The 16,536-nt window shown below is 50.0% G+C and overlaps 1 protein-coding gene across 1 annotated transcript in view; it reads left to right on the top strand.

Annotated features, from left to right (window-relative positions):
* Positions 1-16,536, top strand: part of LOC119436766 (LIM domain only protein 3) — a 177,633-nt gene that overhangs the window by 138,463 nt on the left and 22,634 nt on the right. Inside the window, exons 3-4 of the mRNA XM_037703758.2 lie at positions 11,386-11,617; positions 15,324-15,685. Coding sequence (XP_037559686.1) covers positions 11,468-11,617; positions 15,324-15,685 — 512 coding nt within the window. The 5' untranslated portion in view covers positions 11,386-11,467. The remainder of the gene's footprint in view (positions 1-11,385; positions 11,618-15,323; positions 15,686-16,536) is intronic.

Genomic DNA, 16,536 nt, shown 5'->3' with positions numbered 1-16,536 from the left:
GCTTCCGCTCAACCTCGGCGGCCCGGGAGAGAGATCACAAGGCATATTAGCGAACGCGTTCCGGGTGCCTTTATGTGGCGCTGGTCGTTTGGTTGTCTCTGCATCCAGCTTGACGCCCTCTCACTCGCTTCTATAGCAGTCGGCGTGGTCGGTGGTTTGCAGTCATCTTCCTTGGATGCAGTCGGTCGGTGCGCGCGCGGGAAGCCTCGCAGCTTTCGTATAGCGGGGGCTCTGGCGATGTATACGGATGCTCCACTCATCAGGCACAAGTCATTTTCGGGCGTCTCCAGCTGTACGTACACGATAGCTCAAGTAGGGGCTTTCGCCCTCTGTTCAGAATCTGTACCCTCGCTGGCACTTAACTCGGCGCAGCGAACTGATATTCCCAGGCCGGGTTCCATTCATCTGCGGCTTGCTCACCTCGTACGCGCCGCCGTGTTGCGCGTGGCTTTGCCACGAGCGGCAGTGTCGGGAGAGCTTCGTTACACTTCGGGATATCGTCTTGCAAGTTTCCGGCTTTTTTTTTTTTTTTTTTTTTACGATGATACGAGTTGCCTTGTGCTACTTGGAGGCATGCGGTTTGCGCGTCTAATGAGTGTAGAAAACGTCTGCGGAGTGAGCGCCGCTTGCAGCTCGCAAGGACGTACTATATCGTTGGGCAATACACTGTTTCAGGTGTACAAATGCTAAGCGCCATACGCCTTATTTGTCTTTCGTTTTTCTCTCGAACTACGCCGGTGCGGATCCCGGGACGTTGCCAGCTGTGGGGTGCGCAGTGACGTCTTGTTCGTCCTTGAGGTAGGAGGCTGCTGCTGGGCGGCCGTAGCTGACGCGCGCCTGCGCAGAAGGAACGCACACACGCGCGCGCACAAACACACGGTATTTTAATTTAATGGCTGCGTTTGAGCGACTGCGCAGCCGGCAAGGGCATCGGAGGCGCCTGAGCACGCGCATATGCTCTCTGCGCAGCTGCGAGTCGGGCCTTTTCAGCCAGCAAATAATTTCTTGTTGCTCTCTGCCCGGCCGTGCGGGAAGCCTTGGGGTAAGGGGTAGAGAGGCGAGGGGGGGGGGGCTAATGTGATGCTTACATTAAACAAAATAATCCATTGGCATGTTTAGGTGACCATTTGTCGCGGCGTGTATTCCCATTAAGTTAGGTTGTGCCTGCTGCATATTCTTTTCTGTATGCAGATGTTCATGACTGTGCACGTTAAGATTCATCTCGGGAGCTCCTGCCTGAATATACGGGCGCTGAGAAATGGTTTTAGTCGCCATCCTCTGAACCAGTTTACACTGATCTTTTTGCATTTAAAAAAAAGTATTAAAGGGGAGATGTGCTCAATATCTTATCTGGTTATTTTTCTCTACATCCTGGAATGGGGAAAAGTAGGGTCGGGCTTATGCAAGGTTTGACATTCATACCATGCCTGTAAAACAGCCTATATTGCTACTGATAAACAGATAATTGCAAGTAGGCTAAAAATGTTTTCTTTTAGCTGTAATATTTAGAGGAGGAGGAATAAACTTTATTTGTATAAATGAGCCGACGGTGGAATCGTCCGAAGTTGACGGCGTCAATAGTCCAGGATGCCGTGGGCCTGAGCCGATAGCTTGGCCCTGCTCACCAGACGATGCTGGTCTTCAGGGCTCGAGCTTTGAGCTGGGCATCCCACTGCTCGACAGTTAATCCGGTGGTGTGTGGTGTCAATGGGTTGCGCCCACACACCCGTTCATGCAGACCAGTCTTTCTCGAAGAAATATAAAACTTCAAAATTCACGTGCTGGGTAGGTAGTATGCAATATTTTTTTAACAAAAATTACCTAAATTGAGACATTAAGCATGAGGTTGACAAATGTCTCTCTGCAACAAAAATTTTATCACAGGTCTGTAAACTTGATTCTGTATAAACATAAAATCTAAAGCGGAAAAAAAATCAGTAGCCCTTCCCCTGTCGAGGAAAGGGGGGTAAGCGAAGCTTGTCTTGTGTTTCTTCGGTGTTCCTCCGAACGAATTGCACTGACGAGTACCACGTTGTGCTCGAACCACAACCGGTCACACGCGCTGCAGCTGGCTCCGAAGTTCCGGTTGAGAAACTCGCGTTGAAACCTGGCCGTCGCACCGGGGAGGTTGGCGCTACCGTTGCCGAGGCGTGCACCACCGTTGTCGGTTTCCTGGGGCGCTAGACGACGCTGACGTTTGGCCTCAGCATCGCGCTCCCGCATCTCGGGGTCCGCGGCTCTTCGCTGACGTTTCGCCTGGGCTTCGGAAGCCCTCACGCTGGAATCGGCACGTCAACGGCGAGCCCTTTCCCGAGCGCGTTCATTCCAAATGGATTTCCATGAAATTTCTTCAAAATTAAATCTGTCCGTTACGCAAGACAATGAATGGCTCATACCCCCATAAACGCGGCCTCCCCATTACGACGACAGAAGAGAAGTGAAATTCTACGCTAGAATGATTAGCGGCAACGCAGCCAGCTGTGGAAGCAGACGACGACGAACGCGGGAGCAGTGGCACGAGCGCTTGCCGAGCACGAGCCACCTATGCAGCTCTGAGAGCAGCTGGTTTATTTTTTAGCGTTACATCGCTGGCACAGGCTAGCGTAAACGAGCTTCGCTTGAAAACAAGTTATCTAATATCGGCCTGAAATTTGCCACAAACTTGCGAGCAGGACTCTTGCTAAACTCCGATAAACAATGTAATAATGTCATGCAAGTTGTAAACTAATACATTATGTTTTTCCGTTTTAGACGATGTAACAGATGCAGTTCACAAAAATCTGATATCAGTTTTTGGTGCGTTGTTAGGGAGTCGTAAACTTGTAATTTCTTTAACGAAAATAATATAAAATTGGGGCGCTGAATCAAAACACTGCTCTCTACGTTAGGTAGAATTTAATTTAACTAATTCATATCTGTTAAGAGGTTGCCTTATGAAAAAGTTGCTGTGTTTCACATCTCTTCAGTCGAAAAATTTGAGTACCCCCCCCCCCCCCCCCCCCCCCTCGTCCCCCGATCAAAACCTCTCTTAAGTATCAATCGCTCGGAAGCGCCGGACAGTGTCGTCATTGATGTTTTTTTAAATAACCTTTTCATTTCTTTTTCCTGTCTCTCTTTAGCAGCAATTATCGCTTTCAGCAAGTACCAACTGTAGGCCAACTTCCTTTAGCGTATCGGGAATTTTATTGAGAAGGTTCAGTGCGCCGCCATCTTGGGATGTTTAAGCGATACTGTATACCGTATAACGGACGGCATTGGAGCCCACTTGCCGGCAGATGGGGTTTTCCGTTTGTAGGACGGCCGCGCTAACTTGCAAACCCGCTCGCAGCAGCACTAAGGGTATTCCCTGCGAACATCACAACGTTTTCGAGCTAGCCGTATACGTGTATGCTTGAAATTCAGTCTCACCCACATAACGGGGCACGCGGCCGTGAACTGACTGCCCGTGCCACCACGCCTGCGAAACAGACACAATCTTTTCTTTCAACTGGCTCTACTGGTATCAAACGTAGGTTTTTATTAGTTTTTGTTGATACTTTTTTTTTCTTTCCAGTACCTTAAAATTGGACTGCTCTCCTACTGAAGGCGACATTGGATAAATCTTGTGCGGGGCCAGACGTCGTAACGATTGTTTTTGTTTGGTCAACTTCTGTATCCATTGGCCCGATCTCGGTGACCGGTCGACTGAGTGGCGATGGCTCAGGAGAGCCTCATTTTTGATAGGACGACATATTTCGCAGCCCTCGACACTAGCAGCACCTCTGAAGTGTGCTCTCTCGATGTTGCGCCGCTCGGGGCCTTCCTTAGCAATCGTAGCAGCTTGCGCGACTCAGCATACGTAAACCGCGGGCTTTATTAGTCTGCGCCTGGCATGCATAGCAGGGGTGGTACAATATAGCGATTCCTTTCGCTCGATTCATTTTATTATTATCATCCACCGTCCATGGCCGGCCGATTCCGTTGATAACGTGGGCGGCGTGCCGCTGGGACCACTGACGAAGCGCAAGAAGGAATAGCATTGGGACAGAATCGTTACATTATCCCGGCTCAGATCACGTATGTCGTGGTGACGTCAGAGCGGTGCCGGCCCGTTTACGATTCTTGCACGCGGCATGAAGGGCAAGCGTGTCAAGTTTTACGAGTCTGAAAAAGCTCTGGAAACTTGGGCTGCTTGATATATACCGGGTGTTCAAAATTAAGCTTTACAGAATTTTTTTTTTTTTATCGCCTTTGGCAGGTAGCATAATTCTTATCGTTGAGCTGGGTTGTTCGATGAGGCGGACATTCTAAACACATATTAAACTAATTGACAAAAATTGACTAATGAACTCCTTAGTTAATTACTTTACGACACATATTGCAATTTACGAATTGTAGCCGGGGAGTTTGCAAGACGCATCTGCCACTTGAAATTAATTTTCAGGATGACACTAGTTTCAACATATTATTTCACAAAGTGTGTGACGAAATACATGGGCGTTCCAGCTACTAATGTGCTTCAATGTATAAATCAGCATTTTGGTAAAAAAGTAAGCGGAACAACAGTGCATTTTTACGGCGAGTTTGGTGGCGCATGTCTCCAAACTGGTGTCATTCTGGAAATTCATTCCCAGTGGATACGCCTGACAAGCTCACCGGCTATACAATTCGTAAATTGAAATATGTGTCGTAAAGTAATTAACTAAGAAGTTAACTGGTGAACTGTTGTTAATTAGTTGAATATGTGTCTCGATTTCTCGTGCTACTAATGTCCGCCTCATCGAATAACCCAGCTCAATGATAAGAATTATGCGACGAGCCACAGGCGATTTCTAAGTTCCGTAAAGCTTAAAAATTAACACCCTGTATCGTAGATTCATGGTGGGATCTTTGGCGCCAAGAAGATCGAACACAATACGCGCCGTCGTCGGTCCTCTTCTTGTTGCATTCCGCTAATTGGCGCCTACGATATCACGATGGACTTCAAGTCTCGGCACTGTTTCCGCAGGCATACGAACAGTGCTGCATATATGATTTAGTAACCGCTCTTTGTGTTCCGTGCATGGGTACATAACGCGCTATACAGGGCGCGTTAGCATGAGCATCAGTGGCCTCGATCGACTGATGGTAATTCCTCGTGCTTTGAGCTGTTAGTTTCGTGTTTACCGTTTGCGTGGCAAGATTCTTCGACCCAGCCTATGTACCGACCCTAGCGATCCTTTTAATTTATCACGGACCTATAGTATGTGTGGTCGTGGCGCAAAGTTTACGCAAACCGCGGTGGGGATTATCGCACCGGAAGCTCACCGTCTGGAACGGTTTGTCTAAACGTCTTCATCCTGTTTGTTGCCTTTAATGTCTTTCGCCAAAAACTAATCGCGTGATAGATGGGATGTGCTCGCAAATAAAGGTTACGCGGTCAGCGCATCACGTGTGCTCATTAGCGTCTGACTGGAAATAGCGCACATTTTGCAGACTCAGCAGACCTGCGTGTCTGTATATTACGGCGCCAGCTTTGTGGCGCCAGCTGTGGGATTGCTTGGCGTCGAGCTGTGTTGGGAAATGTAAGGCAAAACCTTCGGCGCCCTGCGATGCATGGGCGCCGCTTGCAAAAGTGTTGCTCTGGCTTGATTGCGCACCTCCGGTTTCACGTGGCACGGCCTCGCATGTAATTATTGTGGCATGTACTCGTTTCACGATTGTTATGTGCCTTTGAGACGCATGTCATAGTCGCCGAAATTTGGCGAATAATGGCGGCGGCAAGAAGGAATTGTTCCGCGTAGTAGCAGCTGCTGCGGGATTGTTAGCCTAACGCTTTATAGTCGAGGGTGTCAGCCGCCGGCTGCTTGATATTCAGAGAATTCAAGAAAACGAACAAGCATGCGTGTGTGTGTTCGCATTTTTCGTAATATTCACGTACTCAACGGCTTTGATGGCTGGGTATTTTCTTTTATTATTTATGTAATAAATAAATAATTATTAATTATTTAATTTGTTTTTTTCCTTTCTTTGATCTCTGAAGAGTAGAATTTCTGATGCTGTCGCTTGCAGCGTTGAAACGAACCTGGACGTCGTAAGAAATCGGAAGACCCTGCCTTTAAAGGTGCTTTGCACGCTGAAGTTTGCAGGCTTTGCACGCTTTGCAAGTTCGATAGCTCAAGCATGTTAGACTAGAGCTTGCAGCCACAAGGTGTATTATATTAGTGCGCGCATAAGTAGGCAAAAGTAAATCGGGACCCGGTGCGTTTGATTACTATTATAGTGCGTGCTCTGAGGGGAGCTGTTTTAACTCTTGCTCCTGACTCATTCTGAACAGATGTCGCTACCTCCCACATTTTATTTCTTTCTTTTACACTTTTTTTTTTTTTTTGGAACAGAGAAAGGAAAGTTGTGACTTCGCTGGCAGGTGAGGTATTGGCTAACCCGTACGTTTTTCAGATTAACTAGCTTGTAGCGGGGCGAAATCATAACGGCACACGATGTCAAGGCGCGCAGTCCTACCAGTCCTTGGTTGCGTCACTTCGTACCGCCGACTCAACTGCGTTTGCATGCGACTCGTGCAGTCGAGTCGGAATGGGTCACAACGTACCGTATACACGCAGGCAGGTTGACTCAGTCCAGCCCGATGCTCACGGACGGCAACAAAGGTGACGGGACGAACTGTGCCTGTCATACACAGCAGCGGCAGGGGCCGTGCAATGATAATGAAGATTTATAATGGCGTCGCCTTCAAAACGGGATGGTGACAAATAGTCACCTACAGCCTTTCTAAGCTATACTTACGTTCGACGCTATCGTGATCTAACGCTCTGCCAGTATGCTTGATCTCGTGAGAGAGAAAAAAAAGCTAGGAGGTTAACCAGAAAAGAAGCTTCTGGTTTGCTATCCTACACGGGGAAAAAAAAATAAGAACGTGACATTACCTATGCCTGTGCCATAGGTAATGGTCACAGGCATAGGTAACTATCTATGCCCCTGTCCCGTCCCTATCCTGTCCCTATCCTGTCCCCTATCTCGTCTCTGGTTTTTTCTTTCTTTTTTTTTTTCCCCACCAGTATCATAGACGTCTCTCGATTATCTCTACCGCTGACCAGTTAGCGCTGCCGTCAGCTTTGAATCCCAGAGCCTTTGGAAGACGAACGTTTCCTCAGGCTCTGGGAATGATCCTTCGAACACATCATTCGGAGGATATCCTGGCTTTCCGTTACAATGTTCTCAGTCGTCTCCCGACGTTTTTGTGCAGCGGTTGACACTTGCCTCGCTCTGTGGCGATTATAAATGAAAATAATTATTTGCCTGATACCGGGCACTTTGCGGTAGGTAGATACGTTCCTGTCTCGCCTTGTTTCTTGCCTCTGCAATAATATAAGAAAAGAAAAAAGTGCGTGTCCGACGATGACGATGGGATCCCGAACCTCGGCCTCCCCGTCCAACAGCCCGATGCTTCTAACCATTAGTCCACAATATCACACCTACTCTTGTACCAACGACAGCTAGTTATTTGAGACGATTGGCGCGTGCGTCGCGTCGCACAGCAACAATTTGCTGGAAAAAGTGCGAGCACGTGCGCGAGCGCCAGTTTCAATTAGGCCACAAACGCGGCAATGAAGTGCGCGATTATAATAGATAACCTTATCACCGTCTTTCATGTGCGTCACCTCGCGTCAGAGGAAGTTGCTTATAAAAGTGAGAGCGTGCCAGTTTCTCCCATTCTTCCCTGTAGCAGCTATAGCGTTTTGCACCGCCTTTGGGATCGGCACTCATGCTACAGTCCCTTGCTCGTCCATCCACAGACGCGTCCATCTATCTGGTCACGCCTTGTGCAAAACTCCAAACGATGCTACCCTGCAGAGTGCTTCGCATGCCAGCGATTCCCACTGTGCATGGGATCTACTAAATGTATTTGCTCCTGAATGTTTTTTTGTCCTCATACAGCCATCCCAGCCCTCAAAAAAAAAGCAAGGCGTTGCCGTCTATGTCATCATACAAGTGTTATTTGTATGATAACATACAAATAACACTTGCTTGGTTTCATTGCCTTCTCCGTGAACTGCGTTTTTTCCACCCTTTGCATCCAGTTTGCCGTTTCTCTCACTTTCTTTTTTCATGACTCTGGGTTGTCTATACTTGAAACCTGGTTGTCAGCTTTCTTGAGCTCTCCCTCCATTGCGTGTCCACGCTTTTGAGGTGCAGATGGTTGTGCACTCTAGCTGCCCATTCCTGCTCATCCATGTTACTGAATCTTTTCTCAACAGTAATATTGCTTTGTTGTTTTTGACATCGAAGAAGGCCCAAGCACTACCTCATTCGTGGTTTTTACCGTGACCCTATAATGTCAACCGCCCCACCGTCCTTTGGTAAAAACCTCGACACTATCTCTGATTTAAGCCCGGAATGGCTGTTTGCAAACGTTAGCGCTGGCCCCATTTCACCTTTCCAATTCGTAAATTCATATATCAACTTCATATTTATACTGTATATAGCCCCAAATGGGGCTGTAAACAAGTCTAAAAAATCAGCTAGCGCTACGAGGTGTGCGCCCCTGGGCTGTTAAGGATTTATTAAGTCGTTATTCAAACAAGATGGTATAGTTGTTTGGCTGGATACGGTCACTACTAATTTGCTATTCGATCATAACTGTTGGGTGCCTGTTAGTCGATTTAGTTCTTATGACATCTCGTTATCAAGGCCAACTGGTGCACCGCGCTTGAGCAGTTGTGTAAGAAGCTTCCAAGTGTCGTTGCTGTATCAGAGGAGCTCAACTTTCCGGGCGGCGGGCGCGCGCAGTGATCGTATTTTTAGGCTCGCATCCTGCCCCGAGTGCCTGCGGCCGCACGTGCGCAGACGCATGTGCCGTGCACATGCGCTCGAGGTGGCGCCGATCGCGGGGGCGCTTGGGAGGAACCAGGCGAGGTGGGCTCGTTCCGACGAGAGCCGACAGCAGGGTTTCGTTCGGCATTGCTATAGAGCTCGTCCCTTCCTGCTCTTGAGGCAGGGGCACGCTGGTTCCCGTCGTATGGGCTTGCTCTCTCGGCCTCACTTCGTGCGCTGTTCAGAGGAGCAGGTTATCTGTTCGTCGCGCATATCACGGAGACATTCATCTTTGTTTCCGTTTCTTATTGCAGGGTTGATATTCCGTATGACATTTCAAGCGCCTTACTCTTGCTTCTCCTTCGAAAATGCGCAACCACCGCGCCTGTCACAGAGACGCTATTGTCCGTGCGCAGCACGGGTGCGTCTGAGGCGGTTGTTCTTCTTTTTTCTGCCTGGCCAGGAAGCCAGTTCCCGTGCATGCACGCGCGGGAGAACTTGAACCGTCTCCGAGTGTGATATGAATGCGTGAAGCTGTAGTGCGGAACGTACATTGTGCTGTTGGTTTGTCGCATCAATGGTATTTAGAAGCGCTTGTACATCAGGGTAACGGTGATGCCGATGTAGGCAAACCTAGGAGCAATCGTTCCCACGATCTGCGCGTAGCTGTCAAGCGAAACTACGACACCACGCAATTATTTCTAGTTTGCTTAATGTGATATTACCCTACAGTATTCCGTCTAGAAATGTGCTCCTGGCGAGAGCAAACGGCCGCGGCAACCAAGCACGCACGCTTATTGGTTATTTTCGTATACTTGCGATTCCTTTTCTCCGGGACGAATGGATCAACCTCGGGGGAGTAGGGGTGCATTTGCAGAATATTCCACGTTCGGAAAAATGCAGCAGTACGTGTCGTGCACATAGTGTGACAGCCTCTCACGCGACGCTGATCGTGATTGCTAATGACCCGATGGAAGCAGCGTGGAGATTGTGTTCACAAAATTATCGGGGGCTATATGAATATCGGTCGATCAGACACCAATCCCTAATCAGCTCCGTTTTCCGTTGAAAGACATGGTTGACACGCCTCAAGGTTACTTTCGCATAGCAGAAGTACGGACAAGCATTAATGTGACTTCGACTATCCAAATTCTTGCTTGCGTGACCCAGCTGCTCACGTTGCAATGTTTATGGGAAGGAGGAGGGGTTATGGGAGGATAAGGGTGGTGGGACAGTAAATGCTAACTATGCAGCACATTCGCCTGAAGGACAGAAAACAGACGGAACAGCGAATACTTCTCGTCGGTCTGCAAAGGTTGCTTGCGGAATGTCATGCTTGCTAACTAATCCTGTCTATAAGCGAAGGCTGCCGTACCGCGATTCGTCCACGTTCCGCCGAGCGTATCTGCTTAGTCCTGCTGCTAAGCGCGCTTGCGTGACCGTAAGCGTAAGGGAACTGACGTTGATACCACGCAGTTTGCCATTAGCGGTTAAAGCTGGCCGATTTGGCGCTCTCTGTGAAGTGTCGCCGTGCTCGTCTGGCGGAGCTTTCGGTATTTGCACCATTTGGGGAGCAAGTCGCCAAGTAAGTGTTGAAGGGACACAAACACTAAATCAGTTTAGACTGATAAAGTGTTCTTTCGAAACTCCACTTTCGTTAATTTCGCGGTAAGAGGTTGATTACTACAAGAGAAAGAAAGGTCGAATTTTCATCCCAGCGCCGGTACCCGTCACAGCGACGTCTTGCTAAGTTCAGTATTTGGCTTTTTTTAGAATACAATGTAGTCCATCTTTAGCGATTAAAAAAATGCGGCCAGCTTGACACTAACGGTGCCAAGTCTGAAGAAACAGTGGAGCTGGGCGACGTTCCTTAGTAACTAGTTGATGTAGGCTTAACTTGGCTTTTTTCTAGGCAAGGTTGGGCTATCAGGGCAAAGCAGGGCAAGGCTAGGCTATCATGGCAAGGCTGGGCGTTGACGCTTGGGTTGATTCTCGCGTTCTCGGTATTCCGGATCGGCTCGGCGACGTCGCATATCGGCGACGTCGCATATCGGCGGCTTTGTTGGCGAGGTAGGCTAGATCGGCACGAAGACTGCGATTCCTTTCCCGCGTGGCTTGAAGGTGCCTTCTCTCGTCGGGCAGCCTCTTCTTCCGGCGTCAAGGTGCGCTTCGCTCGAGCCATATCTCGGTAGAGCTGAGAAATGCCCCGGGCGCCGCCGCGCTCACGCTTTCGTTAGCGCGGTCACATGACTCTGCTGAACACGTGCTCGCCGCAGCTATGACGTCAATGCACGCGCCGCTTAACCAGTTTTAGCGTTGCACACCGGAATTAAAAACTGTTATAAACTCTAACCCCGAACAGACGCTATCAAAATCCGCTACGTCACGGTGAGCTGGTACGGCAACTTCAAGGCGGCGTCGCCTGCCGTCTTTCGATTTTCTGTCTTACCAAGCCTCTTCTCTCGGTGGCAGTGACCTTTTTTGAAATTCTGTTTTGTAAGCGGAATTTACTAATGCAGCTCAAGTTATTTTCTCTCTCTCTCTCTCTCTCTCTCTTCGGCGTCTCTTTAATAATGTGCCGTATGTGCCTCGCAGGCGGGACCCGGTGGTGGCATGGCCGGAGCAGGCCGGCTGCAGCAGCGGCAGCAGCAGCAGCGGCAGCGGCAGCAGCAGCGTCATGTGGGGCGGCCAGCCTAGCGGCCCCGGCGCGGCCGGCCGCTGGGACGCCGCAGGCGGCGGCGCCGTGGTCGAGGCGCTCAAGGCGGCCGCCGCCGCCGGAGGCCCCGCGGGACCCCCTCCGCCGCCCCCGCCACAGCAGCAACAAGGGGTACGTGGGCGACGCGATGTCCTGCAAAAACGCTGCAGCACTTCTCTCACCACGACGAAGTACAGAGCGAAGCACTTATTTTCATTTTAGTAAGGCGAACGCCTTATATAGACAGATGGCTCATAGGTCGAAAAATTCGATGTCCGGCTTTATGGCACCAAAATTCAAGGTGCCACATGTCACGTGGCGCCACCATGTGTTGGTGCCACCAAGAAAGGTCGTGGATTCGAGCGCCTTAATTGACTCTACCTTAATTAAGATGGAGTTAATTGAATCACTCGAACCCGCAACTCTTGGTGAGAGAAAACAAGTAACAGAAAGTAACAGCGCATTCAACGAATGAGAATGTCAAGTAATTTAATGAATGTCTCCTACGCGCTCAGGCTTTCGCCTTCACCCTCTTGAGGGTATGCTGTCAACTTTTGCATTAGAGATACCTAATAAAGGGTTGCCGTACATAAGCTGTACAGATACATAGGTAAAGTAGAAGCGCTTGCTTTTTGCACTTTGACCATAGACACCACACTTTCCGCTGTGCATTAAGAAAAATAATGAGAGAGAGAGATGCCAGCTTTGATAAAATACCGGAGAAGCTGGTTTGGCCCCGTAAGCCTGCCACATATCTTTGTTTTTGTGTGGTATGACATATTTCTTTTCTGTCTTTCAAATTGTAGACGCAAGTTTGTCTGGGATTACGAGGCTTCGTTGCACGCGACTTGCAAGCGGTGTCTCTTTATAGATGGTGACCTTCGAATGGTCCTGTTAAAATGGGTCACGTGCATCTGCCCAGGCGACCATATAGTGGCTGGTGGCCGTACCCGGCCACCAGCCACTGTTACTGTCGCTCGCTGTTCGGATTCCAAGTACGCTGCTGTGTCCTCCTTGCCGACTTCTTTGTGGGCAAGCGATTCCAGCAGCACCTGTTCTCCCTGTATACCATGCAGCAAACGCGGCACTTCGCTGAAGCATGTATTCTTATCTGTTATGTCGCTACTCGATTTGTGTTTTTCGTGTGTGGCACCTGATCACGTGTCCTCTGCCTGCGACACGGCCCATATATAAGTGTATTAGCTGAAACTGATACACAGTAGCACTGTGAGGGTATAGGAGGAGAGTCGACGTTGAAACTACACCGTCGTTAGCAGTTACTTGAAGTCAGTCGAAGTTCCTAAAACTGTGTGTCACATATCTCATGAGCGTTCGTGCTTTCGTACTACGCCGTTACAATTGCTGGAAGAATTTATGTTTGACAGGCTGGCGGTATGTCGCACTTGTTACCGCGGGGAATCTGCATCTCCAGTCTATCTACGATCAGTATTATCTCCAGTAGTCCGACCTAGGGGCAGGAAACGACTAAAGCAAGAAGCAAAGAAGGGAAAACATCCAAAACATACCGTACCTATGAAAAATTCACCGACGATTACTATACTCCCTAATGCGAAACTTGAGCGCAGCTCTATACGTATATTTTCATTTCGCGATATATTGGCTGGCGTGGACAAGCTGTCTTGTGCGGCACGTTGCAAACGGAGCGAAGTGTGGCGTGACTGCCTCGTTAATCTGGAGCTCGCGAGAGCTAGCGCGTGGGTGACGCGCAGGCGCGATTCACAGCAGCCACCGATGACGCGCGCTGCTCTGACGGGCGCGATCACGTAGCCATTGCCGCAGCACTATGATTTTCTTCTCACGCTTTCGCCATACCCTCCTCCGCTTTCCTCCTCGGGTCTTTAATCTCCCGTGGCGCTGCGCGTTCGCTCTTTCATCCTTCCCTGCGATCGTTCGCTCGGTTACGAGGGACCACGCCGACGCTCGCCTCAGGAACGGGCGCCAAAGAGCTGCGCTCTAAAAACAAATGCGACTCCGGATTTCCTGTCCGGCGTTAGGAGTCAATTCTAACATTATATCATTGGTTGGATTAATTGATCCCGCAACTTAACGTGTAATCATGCGTGTTCATCAGGGGTCAGGGTGCGCCTCGTACGTACACGCGGTGCTGCGCTTACACTTTCCCGTTGGCGCTGAAATTAGCGTTGGGGCGGGATTGCGGACAGTGTTCGATAACAGCGGTAGCATCGCGCTACCTGACCGACAGCTATAACGATGTGCAACGTAGACCCCGTGCACTTCCTGCAAGCACAGCGGTAACTGCGAGCTTTTATAACAAGCCTTCGCGCCGCCAGTCCTGCTGCGCTTTGTAGGAACTCTTGCATGACTAGGGCCCGTGTTAATCAATTAAATTAAATACTCTATCGTTTTACGTGCCAAAGCCACGATCTGATTATGAGGCACGCCGTAGTGGGGTGCTCCGGATTATCTTTGACCACTGGGGACTCTTTGGAATGCACCCGCGAATGTTTTTGCATTCCACCCCCATCGGAATGTGGCCGCCTCTACCGGGTTCGAACCCCCGACCACGAGTTCAGCGGCGCAACGCCATGGATACTTGGCTATCGTGGCGGGTGGGGCCCGTGTTTCAAAGCACTTCGTGCGCTTCAGCGGTTCGTCAAAAAGAGGCGCCGATCTGTCATGCTTGCGAAACATTAGTTGGGGGGGGGGGGGGGGGGGCATATTCGAAGTTTCGAATACGAAAAGAATATTGCACAACTAGCTTTCGTATTTGAAAATGAGCTATTGGTATTTTCGAATACTCGAAACTAACCAAATCTTTCGCAACAATCGGCTGTTAAAATGCCGTTTGTTCTCCGTCTGCTAAACAAAGTATCTTAAAATATCGGAAGGGAAACAACGGCAAACGTTTTCGAAGCAATGCAGAGACAAAATGGGTAATGTAAGCTGTGTCCCAGCTTCGCAGTAGAAGCCGCAACCTTGCGATGTTTGTTTGTAGTCCGTCATTTAGTGTTTTCGGCAGTTTAGTAGTCATGGTAGCTATTTTATCGTTTACGTTACAGTCAGTGATGTTTTGCTTGCACGGGCCCTTTTACATGCGTCTACGTCACAGAAGTCCTTCAACAGATTTTCTTTTTTCGCAACTTCGTATCTTCTTTTCGGCAAAAATTTATTTAGCGTTTTTGGAAAGCTAGTCATACAGCGGCCATTCATTCTCGGAAAGCTTGTTCAGTGGCTGTGGCATCCTGCTGCTGAGAACGAGGTGGGTAGCGGGGTTGATTGGAACCCAAGGCGGCCGCATTTCGATGGGGGCGAAATGAAAAAAAAAAAAAAAAAAAAAACGATCTTGTTTAGGTGTGCCTTAAAGGACCCCAGGTGTTCCAATTTAATCAGGAGCACTCCACTATGAAGTATCTCATAGCCCCACTGTTTTGAGACGTTAAACTACATGACTCCATCGGTCAATCAAAAAAGAAGGGTCAAAACGCTTCGCAATAACAAACATTGGACTGTGGTGATATGGATCATCAGCGAAGGCGATTGGTCAACGACCAACGGTCCCTAAACAAACAGAAAGCTATGTAAATTCGGACTGTTGCTGTGTATGGGCGAGATTAGTGTTGCTGGCAATGCCCGCGCTATTTTCTGCCAACGTCAAGAACGTATACTACTTGGTAGATGTTGCTCGAACTCTTCTGTTGTCGGTTTGCGAATTCGGCCCCTTGTTTGCTTTCCGCTCGGTGGTATCGCCGCGCGCGAGGTCGCCGGGTTTCGGAGGCGAAGTTGAGCAACTTGGTGTGCGACTGGGGAGTGGTACAGCGCGTGGCAGGCATGTTGACGTGCCCGTCCCTTCACGCAGGTGGCGGGTGGCCAGGGCGGCCAGGGCGGGCCGGGCCAGGCGTGCGGCGGCGGCGGGCCCCCGTGCGGCGGTGGCGGGGGCGGCCCCCCGTGCGGCGGCGGCGGGCCCCAGGGTCCGCCGGGAGACGTGGGCCAGCAGCACCCGCTCTACCAGCAGCAGCAGAGCGCCTACGAGGACGCCCAGGGCCGCTGCTGCGCCGGGTGCGGGGCCAAGATCCTCGACCGGTACCTGCTGCACGCGCTGGACCGCTACTGGCACAACGGCTGCCTCAAGTGCTCCTGCTGCCAGGCCACGCTGGCCGACATCGGCGCCTCCTGCTTCGCGAAGGCCGGCATGATCCTCTGCCGAAACGACTACATCAGGTATCGCGTTACTTCCCCTATGTCTTGGATGTGTTGGTGCGCGGCTATATACGCTGGAAGTTTGGCCGTAACTATCGTTTATTGACGCGTTTTCTCTCTCTTCTCAGCTCTTTCTCATCTTTTTCAGCCCCCCCCCCCCCTTTTCTTTTCCATTTCCCGGTGCAGGGTAACCAACCGGGCTCAGTCTGGTTAGCCTCGTTGCCTTTCCCTTACCAGATCTCTCTTTCTATTTGCAGTGACACTGTCACGTTAACGCAGAGCGTCAGCATTCTTGTATGTATGAGTGACGATGAGTGGCTCGTATATATTTGATTTAGAGGCTCCGCGAAGTCGCACACGTCGGGTGCACACACAACAACGTCAACTGCGCGTTCAAAGTGGCTGGCAGAGCCCAGTCGTCTTTAAAAAGCACAGCAGGGATCTAGTGGCTTTCCATGCCGATGACCGGTTTAGTCCAGGGTCCCCATATGTTATCCGTTACGACCGCTTCGTCGTCCGGTCGGCTTAGTAGGGTAGGACGCATCACGTCTATTCCCTTTCGCTTTTCCGTCCCTTCCATTCTGCCAGTGCATAGGGTAGCAAACCAAGTAAGGCCTGGTTAACCTCCCAGCCTTACTTTCTCGACTGTCTTGGCAATTAATGAAGAGAGTTGGGCTAGTTGTGTGTAGGTGCAATTTCCGCTAGCTTGTCTTGGCAAGCTTATCGCAACCTTCCGGAGACAAGCTTCGCGGGCAGCCTCTTATATGCGTGGATGCTCGGCTGCAGTCGTTTTAGATCCTTCTCATTAACGCCTTCTGTTCTTGGGAATCCCTGCGCTATTCCCCTTCTCGGAATACTCCGGAGAAAAGTTT

This window comes from Dermacentor silvarum, chromosome 1 (assembly GCF_013339745.2).
Source record: "Dermacentor silvarum isolate Dsil-2018 chromosome 1, BIME_Dsil_1.4, whole genome shotgun sequence".
Classification (NCBI taxonomy): Eukaryota; Metazoa; Arthropoda; class Arachnida; order Ixodida; family Ixodidae; genus Dermacentor; species Dermacentor silvarum.
The sequence above is the reverse complement of the archived record's forward strand: the minus strand, read 5'-3'. Positions and strand labels throughout refer to the sequence as shown.